The sequence below is a fragment of the Clinocottus analis genome, unplaced genomic scaffold (assembly GCF_023055335.1).
Source record: "Clinocottus analis isolate CAN_PGR_092001 unplaced genomic scaffold, fCliAna1.0.p SCAF_3, whole genome shotgun sequence".
NCBI lineage: Eukaryota > Metazoa > Chordata > Actinopteri > Perciformes > Cottidae > Clinocottus > Clinocottus analis.
In genome coordinates this window covers 21,425,876-21,438,421 of record NW_027176042.1, presented here as the reverse complement: position 1 = coordinate 21,438,421, position 12,546 = coordinate 21,425,876, and the positions used below count along the sequence as shown (strand labels likewise).

The following is a 12,546-nucleotide window of genomic DNA, read 5'->3' as shown; positions in this document are numbered from 1 at the left end:
GGCAGAAATAACCTTTAAGCCCCGAGTTAAGTCTTAAATCCAGTCATTAACTTGAATGCATTTTTTTCAGGGCTTAAAAGTTTCTGCTCTGCTCCTCTCACCAGCAGTACCTGTTGTCTTGTACTTTGTGTAGTGTAGTCCTTGTATTTGTTGTGTATTAACAGCTGCATCCTGATGACTTGAGAAATATTTCCCCCCAGGAGACACAAACCGTCCTTACATGTCACAGACAGAGAGAGCAGATAGGACCACGTTGCACTCATTCTGAAGGAAGAGGGCGACATTGCACTCACGCAACATTTAAACCCCCGTGATCTGAACAGGAGATCAGAGAAGCTGCTGATAAAACGTCACAACACATCGCCTCTGAACATTTATGCAGCAGCAGTTTAATGATTAAAAAAAAGAAAGAAGTCATTCATTGTTCAGTTTGTAGGTGTTCATGTTATTTTGTCCACCCCTCCATGTGCGCTCACGCTCTGTAATCCACTCCAGATGGGGCGTGGTCGACATTCCTGCAGATCAGTGAAAACCGTAGACGGTACGTCCGGATCCTTCAAAATAAAAGCCTGTGGTCGTTTTAAATAGTGACTCAGTAACCTGTGCAGTTTTCACGTGTCTAAGACAATAGATTCTGAGATAATACTTGTAATTTCAGAGTACAAACAGTTAATGCAGGTGTTATTCTGTATAGTGGATTGAACTGCCAATATATAAAAAACTAATGAAAGTGAGCTTGATTCAATTTAGTAGCTTATTGCACTTAAAATATTCATTTAGCCAATTTTTATTGATTTATATTTCTTTATTTTATTCAAGTTTTTTATGTAAAAAATCTTATTTTGTTTTATTTATACATCTTGCATTGTTGGTTTTTACTGTCTATTGAACTGTTTTATTAGTGTTTAAATGTAATGTTGCATTGGTCTTTACTTTGTAAAGTAGTTTTTAAAGGTGCTCTTTAGATAACGTTATAAGTTGTTTTTATAGTTATATGCATATAATTTGTAACAAGTGTCGTAATACTAATGTGTTTTTTTATGTTAAAATAAATGGAAACTATATGGTGGGACGTAAGCCTACATATCACATGTTTTTGTTTTTATTTTTACCATGTATATCAGGCATATTGAGTACAAGAAGAATCCTTGTTGGATCTTTAAACATCTGCGTTATTTAAATTGGAAAAACTTAGAAAAAAAAGTGAGTCTTTTATTTTTGAAAGCATTCACCGGAAGTTGTTTTTTATTGTCGCCAACTGGACACTTTTTCGGACCGCATCGTTTTCAGTGCGGTGTGAAGTTTACAGATATCTTCTCCGGATTAATTGACACGAGACTAATCAAACAGGATGAACAGCGCAGGTATGATCACACACACACACAGACACACACGACACACACAATACAACACGTCACAACATTACACCAAACGGACCACAACACCACACTGCTGCTGCAGGACTCCATGCAGAGACCCAGACATGCACAGCTGCCAGCGTCTTGCAAACAGCTATGTGTGTGTGTGTGTGTGTGTGTGTGTGTGTGTGTGTGTGTGTGTGTGTGTGTGTGTGTGTGTGTGTGTGTGTGTGTGTGTATATATATATATATATATATATACATACACTCTAAACGGCGGATCCTCCCCCTCCCCTTTAAAAATTTAAAATAATTACATTTTTGCATAACGGGAAGCAGCTTCTAAAGCAACAGCATTGTTACCACAAACAATACATCTGTGATTACAAAGACACGTCGTTTATTAACTAAACTTTGCTAAACAAAAAAAAACACTTTAGTTCAGGAAAAAACATCTCTTTGGGAGGTTGTGGGCTATTTTTGAGGTTTACATGTTTATTCATTCATTGAATTCATCAAAGTCCATTTATGATCGATTCGGGTCCATCCTCCTCTGGACAGTTCAAGAAAACATGTCTTTCGGGAGTGACTGTGCAGTTTAATGCCGCAGGGGAATAAAATGTATAGGAGCGATATGAAGATATGAAGAACTAAAATATAGCTGGAATGACCGTCAATCAAAGAAGCACGAGAGGCAAAGTGAAATGTGAATATGGACACTTTAATAACGTCCACTTCTGTATCTCCTCCTTTTATTGATAGATAGATAGATAGATGGATAGATAGAAAGATAGATAGATAGATAGATAGATAGATAGATAGATCCACTCGGTCCTCCTCATCCCTTTCTCTTCTCCCTCTTGCATTCTTACTCTTACTCCCTTTTCCCTTATTCCCTTTTTCTTGTCTCGCTCTTCCAGCTCTTCCAATTCATCGTCCCCGAGTCACTTCCTCCACTTCTTCTCTACCTCCTACTTAACTTTACTACTTCCTCCACACCACCTCTACGTCCTCTTCCCCTTTGTTCGCTTTCCCACCTCCTCTTCATTCTTCACCTCCATCTGTCCTTCTCTGTTTCCTCTTCTCGTTTCCTGTCTTCTGCTTTTATCGGTCTCTTTTTTGTGTGAAACAAAGGCAGAGCACAAATGTTCTGTATTCAACATTTTCAGTGATGACGAAACGATAACATAGGAGGAACTAAAACAATTTGACATTTAAAACGACAATAATAGCAAACAGTAATAACAAACAGGTGAAATAAAGCGGAACAAAACTAAATCAGGCCCCGCTGCACCTCGAGCTTATGTGAATGAAACTGAACCTGAGGATCAGCCGTTTGGGTCATGGTTGGCTCCTTTTCCTCCTATTCCCCCTTTCTTTCCACTCCTTCTCCACCTCCTACTTTTATTCTCCCATTCCTACTTCCTTATCATCTCCTTCTCTTGCCCCTTCATTCCTTTCCTACCCCTTTGTATGGTACAGAAAAAATAATATCCTTCCTTCCTTCCTTCCTTCCTTCCTTCCTTCCTTCCCACTCCTCTACCTCCTACTTTTATTCTCCCGTTTCTACTTCCTCATCATCTCTATTCATCCTTCTGTGTTTCTTTCTGTCTTTCTTTCTTTACTGCCTCCTTTCCTAACCCCCACTCCTCTCCTGAGGCTAGCTGTTTCCAGTCTTTTGTGCTAAGCTACGCTAACTCGCTCCAGCTTAAGACGTCACATGCAGATGGGAGAGAGGCATCAATCTCCTCTCTGCCATGAAGCGTGTTCAACAAAATGTTTACTGTTCTTCATCAAGGCGCTGCGCAGCCTCGCTCCAACTGCACTGGTGTTTTCACTTATTCATTTATGGTTTCCTGTCGTGTATGCCAGCAGTGTACCCTCCTCTCAGCGCCCCCGCAGCCAACATGTTTGGCAACGTGCCCGGCTACGAAGGCATGGCGGCCGGAGGAGGTAAGAGCAACTCGAGCCAGACGACGATTCACGTGACAGTCATGATGTTTGCAACCGCTTATTATTATTATTATTATTATTATTATTATTAAAGATAGTCGTTGCTGCAACTGCTTGTTAAAGATCGTTGTTGTTGCCTCAGGCGGTTTCCTGCCCCCTCCGATGCCCATGGAGCCTGTAGCTCCGCCCCAACCCGGCCCGACCCCTGACGAGTGGAGGTGAGACCTCACGCCGCCTTCAGTCTCTCGCCAGGCGATCACGTGACGCTGACGCAGGATGCGGCTGAAAGGCCGCATTCAGAGAATAATCTAATTTAACTCATGACGTGTGTGTGTGTGTGTGTGTGTGTGTGTGTGTGTGTGTGTGTGTGTGTGTGTGTGTGTGTGTGTGTGTGTGTTGTAGCATCCCCATTCTGTCGGAGGATGCGGCTCGTGAGGCGTTCAAGAGCTATGTGTCGGCTCAATGCTGCTACAGTAAAAACCCTGTGAAGGAAGGAGTCATCACCAACATGGAGCCGTTTAACACCTTCAGGGTGACCTGACCTTAACACACACACACACACACACACACACACACACACACACACACACACACACACACACAAACACCTGAGGATGCTGTTACTGCCGTGTTTGTTACTTTCTCTTTCTATCCGGGCGGTAACACGATGGTGGCCGATCCTCAGGCCCACAAATGAAAGAAATGCAATATTTATATATTTGTAGAATTACAAACCGGGTGTCTATGTCGACATTGACAAAAAAATATGATGTTTTGACGCAGTCAAAGACTCCAGACAGCTGAACTCTGAGCACTCAAATGAGAAAATCTAAATCTGTGATTCTTTCACTGCGCAGTCTGTATTGTTTTAAACTCTTTTATATTTGTACCACTGTTGTCTCTGTCAGCTGAAGTTATATTGACAGTGTACTTTGTGTTTTTCCTGCTCTGTAGTATCGCCTGGAGACGTTCACTGAAACCAGGCAAACTGAACCGGCTGAGAAGCCTTATGAAGGTAAACAAACGCAGACGTTTGTGCAGCCGGAAACTAATCCTGAGTTTAAAAGGTCAACTGCTTCTTTCCTGCGATTGAATTCATGTCCTTTTTAGGAAAAGCCTTTCGTTTGTGTGAATTTTAATTGTTTCTTGTGGGGTTCCCTTCGATAACCGGAGCGCACCAAACCGATTGTCGGAGGGTACTTGAACACACCAACCGGGGAAACAGTCCATGAGTCCTCCTCCAGTGATTCAGGATTTGATTTCCTCTATAATATAGGAGCAGAGAGATATCCTCACTGTTGGTCCCTATGGTTTAAAAACTCCAAAAACCATGGCTCCAACATTTCCCACAATGCAGCTGGGTGGTGTCTTCTATTCGACCCTCCCAGCCTGTTCAACACCCACCTCTCTTGTAAACTTCACACCGGCTTCGTAGTGCAAGTTTTCAGTTTCATTCGAGCCCAAACTGAGATAACCCTACGACATCACTTAGGCAGCAGGTGTCAGGTGTTTTTTGTTTTTTTTTTATTGACAGGTCTGTGTGACGTCTCTTTTTGTGTGACTGACAGGTGAGCAGGCTGACTTCTACACCCAGCCGGCCCCCCAGCCCTGGGAGGTCCAGACCTCGGCTCCCAGCCTCTTCACCAACCACTCGGAGGAGATCCGCGTGCCCTTCACCTCCTCCATCAAGGTGATTGGTTGACAGAAGGTGTCAAAGAACGCCTCCTAGTTTACCAACATATAGCTGACAGCCAATCAGAGAGCAGGATTCTCTGAGTTTAGAGTATGAATATTTTTGAGGAGGTTTTTGAGAAAGTTTCAGAGTTTCAAGGGTTCCCTTTGAGGAGGTTCCAGGGGTCTTTGATGAGGTTCAAATGGTCTTTTAGGTGATTCAGGGGTCCTTGAGGAGGTTGAAATGGTCTTTGAGGAAGTTCAGGGGTCTTTAAGGATGTTCCAGGGCTCTTTGATGAGGTTCAAATGGTATTTGAGGAGGTTCAGGGGTCCTTGAGGAAGTTCAAATGTTCTTTTAGGAGGTTCAAATGGTTTTTGTGGAGGATCCAGGGGTCCTTGAGGAGGTTTCATGGTTTTTGAGAAGGTTAAAATGGTCCTTGAGGAGGTTCAAATGGTCTTTGAGGAAGTTCCAGGGGTCTTTGAGGAGGTTCAAATGATGCAATCATGACGTCGGCTGGTAAAAGGTCTAAACAGGAACGCCTTCTCTCTGAAAATGATCTGTGATTGGCAGAAGCCTCCCCTCACAGGCTCGATTTTGTAAAGTCTGAAAACAGTCAAGAGGAGGTGCAGAAGTCTAGTTATCTGACTTTGACCACTAGAATTACAAAATGCTGAAGAGTTATTTCACAATTTGTGCACGATGACGTCAAAAAAATAAATTGCTTACCACTTTTAGCCCACCTGCTGGTCCCCAGTGACTTTACTGGCATTCTCCTGCAAACCAACTGGCCCAACAGTTGTCCTCCTGCCTTGTGTGACGTTGTAGGACTTAAATAGAAATGTGTAGAAAGCCGACAGGGGGTTCTTTGGTGTTGGCATTTTAAAACCGATGCCTGTTGTGCAACATCGGAGCGGCAACCGAAGCGTGTCAACTTTTAGTCAATTATCACTTTTGCCACTTCAGTGTGACTCCGACAGACGCTGAAGTTATTTTTAACTGTGTGCGTGTGTGCATTTGTGTGTTTAGGAGTGCCAAAGCTGCCATGGCAAGGCGACGGCGCCGTGCGATGAATGCAAAGGAAATGGATACGTAAGAAGTATCAATTAATCAATCAGTAATAAGAAACTAAACAATATTTGCATTTTACAGATCATTTAATGTGGATTTTCAATGGAAATGTTAATATCATTCGTGTGTGTGTGTGTGTGTGTGTGTATGTGTGTGCGTGTGTGTGTGTAGGAACCATGCTCGGTGTGTAACGGCTCTGGGAACAAGGACAATGAGAGCTGCACTAGCTGTGATTCTACAGGCAGAAAGAGGTCCTGAAGGTTTCTCCATGGGAGGGGTTCTCCATGGAGTCATGTCTGACTGTGTGTGTGTCTGTGTGTGTCTGTGTGTAGATGTACCACGTGTGACGCTCGGGGAACGACGGACTGTACAACTTGTAAAGGAAAAGGAAAACTGCTGGCGTACATCAAGCTCAAAGTGGAGTGGTGAGTAGGCGGCTCCAGAGGTCCATGAGCGGGTTCCTGGAGTCCTGGAAGAGAATTCCAGGACGACTGTGGCTCAGTGGTTAACATGCCCGTCTTTCAATCAGAAGTCCCGGCTCCGCTAGTCCATGTCGTTGTGTCCTTGAGCAAGACACTTAACCCCTAATTGCTCCCCCTTGCTGTGTCTACGGTGTATTGAGCAACAATGTAAGTCGCTTTGGAAAAAAGTGTCAGCTAAATGAAATGTAATGTAATTCAGTGCAGTGAGGTCACGTCGCTGACCCCTGGTGGCAAAGAGATAAACTGCATGATAGGAATTTAAATTCATACAAATATGTCTGTGTGTGTGTGTGTGTGTGTGTGTGTGTGTGTGTGTGTGTTTCAGGACTAACAATGTGGAGGACCATGTGGTGCAGCAGAACTCTGGTCTGAATGTCGATCTTAAGTCAGTGAGCGGGAAGGAGCTGTTCAAGAACAGCCATTACCTGGTACACACACACACACACACACACACACAAAAATACAAGTTACTAGAAAACAAAATAGCTGTGGTTGTAAAGACTTAATACCTTTTTTTTGTTTGTTTTTTTGCTGTGTGGTTTTGCTCCACTGTCTGTTTTCCCTAAATTTATTTTATATATATATATATATATATATATATATATATATATATATATATATATATATATATATATATATATATATATATATATATACATATATATATATATATATATATACATATATATATATATATATATATATATATATATATATATATATATATGTATATGTATATGTGTGTGTGTGTAAAAGTGATTTCTTCCAATGTAAATGGGGGGACTGTTTATTTCAGGCGAGATGCCGTTCCTTGTGTCCCTTAAATAAAATTTGGATTTAGGGGATTTAGAGGACGTCTGTAACGTTAGCCTTGTGTGTCATCGTCAGTGAGACTCTCTGTCTGTCTCCTCTCAGCTCTACCCGCTGACCGGGTTCCCAAACCCGGCCATCTCCGAGGCCTCGGCGCGTCTGATCAAAGATCACCAAAGCAAGTACGGCCAGGCCTCCAGGATCCTGCAGCAGGTGAGTCACCAGGCGGCAAGAGAAGCTCACAGGTGAAAAGATGAGCAGCAGTGTAGCGTCCATTAAGGCCCATTCTTCTTCTTTTTTACATGTTTATCAATGATTCTTGGAGCTGAAGTACCTCAACTAATAACTTTTAAGCGCTTGTGGAGAAACGCAGATAGCAAGTCATGGAACATGAGTAGGCATGTCACGATATGACATTTTTATATCACAATTATTCTCAGAGGAAATATCACAGGTTTGCATTTTTTCACAATTATTAACCAAAATATTTTGAATAGGCCTGTAGCTTCTGTACTAAAATATGTATCATTATCATCAACTGTATCCTTTTACTTTATTAGTCATCAGTAGTGTTTATTTGTATAAAAAGATACCATTAAAATCTTAACATTAGACATGTTAATTAAGTATTTTAAGCTTCCTAAAGCTATTGTTGGGGAGTTAAGCAGCTCATAATTCCCTCTCTAGCATCTGTTTTATAATGTGAAAACATTTCCTTTCAAACCACTGGATTACTCAAGTTTCAACCAAATTTCACAGGATTACATTTAAATACAAAGAGTGTGTTGATGACGCTAAGAGAATGTCCATCCAAGCAAACGTCTAACGTCCCCTTCGCTATCCGGTATTTGTTGTTGGCTTTTAATCTTCTGGGCATAACGACCACTACTAGTTGAGCCGAAGGGTTCAATGAGCCGAGCAGAATATAAAATATCTGTGAGTCGTATGGAAGCTGCGTCCTCTTTACTGGGGCAGTGAACAGCGTTTCCACCGCCTGAGAGGGATCGCTCCAGGTTTTTAGCAAAAACCAAAAGCTAATGGATTGTGAGAAAACTGAAGATTTTGGTTTCAAGGCGCAACCAGAGACGATGCCCTTCGATGTTTCTATCATCGGGAATGAATGGACGACATGGAGGCCAGAAATAACTAACGCCCCCCCGCGTATCTGCACCTGAGGAATGGTCTCAAGCTCGCTTCTCTTGTCTGTTGGTGTGCAGTGATCAGCGGGAACAGGTGCTGTTAATGAGGCCTAATTGGCCACAGGTGAAGCTGTTTGTGTCTCAAACTCAGTGTGGATGGAGCAGGGAGGAGAGAGCAGAGGATAAGTGTGAATCATAAAAAAACGATTGCTTTGACATTTTTCTCTCTCTCTCTCATTCATTCAGAGGCAGACGGTCGAGTTGATCCCGATCACTAAAGTAAACTACAAGTGGAAGGGCGACTCCCACCTCTACTTCGTGTTCGGCAACGAGCAACAAGTCAGCGCCGACAACTACCCAGCAACCTGCTGCTGTGTCGTCCAGTAGAGAGAGAGAGAGAGAGAGAGAGAGACACACACACACACACACACACACACACACACACACACACACATGCAAAATGACCTAAACTGTTATTATGTTGGGTTTTTTTGATTCCCTCCCTCCAGGGTAACTTTTGACCAACAACTACACACATTAAGAGCGTCCACGTAGACGGAGAGTGGGTTATTGGAAGTAATCCGGTCACACGTTTGCAGATTAACCTTGTATTCACGTGTTCTTAAAGAGACACACTTTAGTTTAGATTGTTTTATGAAATTAATATAAAAACTGAAACTTTCATTCTGGATCTTTTTACATATTTAATTCAGTTGTGTAACAAATTCCTTCCTTACCACTGGCATTAAAGTGTTTATCTTAATTAGATGTTCAAATGTAAGATTTAAAAACCCCAAAACAATCCTGGAAGGACTCGATTTATCTGTTTCGTCTTTTTGTTTCCAAAACCGTCCTCAGTTTGGACTCTTCTTCCTGCCGGCCGCCGTGAAGCTCCACCGACAAACAAATACTATTAATAATTACAATTTCTCGAGATACATGTTTAATCTTTCAATACCTAAATATTTGATGTCCAAAAGTTAAGATTTAAAATGTATATATACATATTGTATGGTGAAATCGGACGGTTTTATTCCATTATCGACACCTGTGTTGACCATCATGTCTCATGACAACTTGACCACTTAGCGGAGATATCAAAACACTTTTACTGAACACACATTATGCAAGTACCTGACATTTATCATACAATGAAAACCTAATGTGTCCATGACTCCAATATGTGAAAGTCGGGAAACGTGATGACAAAATAGAAAGCAAATCAAACGTGCGGGGCAGCTCAAAATTGAGAACCGACAGCGGTTATGTTATATTACATATCTACCTGTTTGTCACGTTTGGCTGCAAACAGCGAGAAACAAACCTCACCAATGTGTTTAAGTCGTATTCCTAAATATTTTGTACTTGTGTTTTTTTTTTAAAGACATTATTCTAACATTTTGCTAAATGTTAAGCTGTGCTCAGTATCGCTTGTTTCCTTTCCTGCGTGAAGTCCGTCGATGCCTCTTTGACCGCCTCACTGTCACTATGACTCAGCCAATCAGCTTGCTGCGGTGCTGAAAGGCATTCTGGGTAGGGAACTTTACTGACAGCGGATGTCAAGTTAAAAACATTGTACCTCCAAGGTTATTTTTACACCTTTTAATGAGCTAAAAGACTTCTTTTTTTGTATAAATCTAAAAGCTCTTTGACGCTTAATCAAGGTGATTTTTGTTAGATCTTTAAATGTTTTGGGGATGCACGTTTTCTACCTGACAACCGCAATAATAAACCGTTTTAATATTCAAACTTGGTAGAATGTAAACGTAGATCACAGCCTCGTGTCACATCATAAAGTATACATTTATTTACGTGTGAGGCTGAGACTCCCGACGCTGCCGAGCAGCAGCTCACGGAAGTGAAACAAGCCACGACTCAATGTCCAAACAACTGAAGATACCTCTGCACAGCTGTGCTTCTCACCTGTTTAGCCCAACATGCATTCATGAGTCATAGCGCTGAGCGGGATGTCTTCTGTTCAATGACTTCATGAGATAAAGAGCGAGACAACAGCGTGATTTAGTTTTCCTGTGCAGGCTTTATGCTCATGGATTGAGCAGTTTTTTGGTTTAGACGTCTGTGTGTTTGTGTGTGTGTGTGTGTGTGTGTGTGTGTGTGTGTGTGCGCGCGTGTGCCACTGTGGTTCTCGTCTGTGTATCCACACTAGCAGGATACTATGGGTGTGACTGTAAAGGTCATGCACACACCTCTCAACTACGCATTGTGCAGCTCTGCGGGGGAAAAATTGGTTAATTCATCCTCTGAGGGTTTTTTTGTGTGTCTTTTGTCCATCAGAAATACCTTACAAAAAATGTTAAAAGGCGATGTATGGGCTTGTACGTAATCACAACATTGCCATATCATTATTCTTTTTTTCTGCTATTCAGTTGAGAACAGAACTGATGTTGTGTTTACAGACTGTACCTCAAGAGAAAATAATAATTCAAACTTATACAGGGCTTTACTAGATACTCCAAAAAATCCTGTGCCTTTTACACACCCCTCATGCAGTACGGTGCACCTCCTGTAGAGGGCGCTGTTGTGTTTAACACACTCTGCTGACAGCCTTCAGTACAACAGTGACAAACAGGACAAAGCCACTTCAGATTTGTACGATTTACTGCTCGTGTGTTTGACCATGTGTATGCATATTAATCCATTTATATGACTTTGTTTCCACTCTGCATTTCATAATATCCATGTTTTATACAACATATCCATGTCTGCGGGTGCTTATTGTTCGTCTTCGCGGGGTTTATTCCCAGACACTGGGACTTGTGTGTGTTTCGCAAACCTGCAGCTGGTGTGATCGCATCGCAAGATGGCCTCTCTACTTTAAAAGTAAAACACTTTTCACTGTTGATTAGTGTTCTTGAAAAAGAACAATAATGTGAATGTTCTGTTTATTGTCTCGAACTAAAGTCACATATGCCGGAATGTGATGAACTTTTTCATTGATTGGTCGCTTTATCTGCAATGTAAATGCCTTAAAACGGGGTTTTCAAAGTCGGAGACGGTGGGCCTCTCCTCAAACAAAGCTCGGACTGAGTTTACTTTGCTCAAATAGACGCTCAACAATTGATCCACGACAGCCTCGAAGGGGTTGTTTGAGAACTTCAGACGACACCAAATACATTTTTGAAGTCTGTCCTAAAGCCTTTATTAGTTTCTGACTCGAGGAATGTGGAGAAAACAGATAAGTCCCCCAAGTCTTTAACTAAATCCAACACGTTTAGGCCGTTCTTTGATCTTCTTTTAAAGCCTCGTTAGGATGCCCTTGCCTCCCACTTTTGAAAACCTCTGCCTCTTTTAAACAATACTAGCAACCATCTCTGCTACTAACCTCGACAGACCTGATGGTGATAATACTCTGTAATACTCTATTATTGCATGTTACTGTTCGTGTTGAAAATAAACTTCTAAAACTCAACTGCTTCTGTCACATCGTGTCTGTTTACAGCACTGAAACAGTATGGAGCCACCAAACTGATCAAATGTGTCACTAAATACGAGAACAAGTAATATTAGTTGATTAAATCATTGAAACAGTGTGGAATGAAATACAAACCTTTACATTGTTCTTTAACCTCCATTCAGGTAGTAAGGAAAATGGCAAATAGCTTTAACTGTTTTCCTTACACCACCATTTATTTAAATAAATGCATTTTTTCAACCCTAATTATCCATTCATTGAGCTTCCAGGTAGCATTAGCTAATGTTGTTAGTGTTAGCTTTCAATATAGTAAGAGGAGCATTAAGTAGTTTAATCTGTTTTATTTGATTTAACTGATTGGCCGTGGAAAGGGAAAAAATATGTGAAGAATAAATACAGATATTTGCTTTTTTACCATTCAAAGAGAATTTAACAGGCCTTATAAAAAGCCTTGACGATTTATATAAGCCTTAAATACATCCGTTATTTTCATGGATGTCTGCTTATTTTATCAGTCTTTATGTTATTGTTTTCCATTGTTGCTTTATTTTGAAACATGAGTGGCATATACAGTATGTACATGTTACATTGGTATTTTTGACACATATTAGTCTGTACATGTATTTAAAAT

The 12,546-nt window shown here is 41.3% G+C and overlaps 1 protein-coding gene across 2 annotated transcripts; it reads left to right on the top strand.

Annotated features, from left to right (window-relative positions):
* Positions 1–1,240: 1,240 nt before the first annotated feature.
* LOC137796981 (protein SSUH2 homolog) lies at positions 1,241–11,879 on the top strand. 2 transcript variants are annotated; one of them, XM_068595287.1, is made up of 12 exons: positions 1,241–1,364; positions 3,234–3,311; positions 3,454–3,529; positions 3,714–3,843; positions 4,266–4,326; positions 4,880–5,001; positions 6,010–6,072; positions 6,223–6,302; positions 6,384–6,476; positions 6,859–6,961; positions 7,449–7,556; positions 8,729–11,879. In XM_068595287.1, exons 1-12 carry the CDS (start codon positions 1,352–1,354, stop codon positions 8,867–8,869), a joined length of 1,068 nt encoding a protein of 355 aa, XP_068451388.1. In that variant the 5' UTR covers positions 1,241–1,351; the 3' UTR covers positions 8,870–11,879. The 2 variants fall into 2 exon arrangements, with proteins under 2 accessions (XP_068451388.1, XP_068451387.1); XM_068595286.1 differs by having other exon boundaries at positions 1,265–1,364; positions 3,231–3,311.
* The last annotated feature ends 667 nt before the right edge of the window (positions 11,880–12,546 follow it).

Excerpts from the sequence above, each read along its gene's own strand:
- LOC137796981 (XM_068595286.1), top strand. Across the intron at positions 5,002-6,009 it reads CCTTCACCTCCTCCATCAAG|GAGTGCCAAAGCTGCCATGG; the intron begins GTGATTGGTTGA and ends TTGTGTGTTTAG. Across the intron at positions 7,557-8,728 it reads CCTCCAGGATCCTGCAGCAG|AGGCAGACGGTCGAGTTGAT; the intron begins GTGAGTCACCAG and ends TCATTCATTCAG.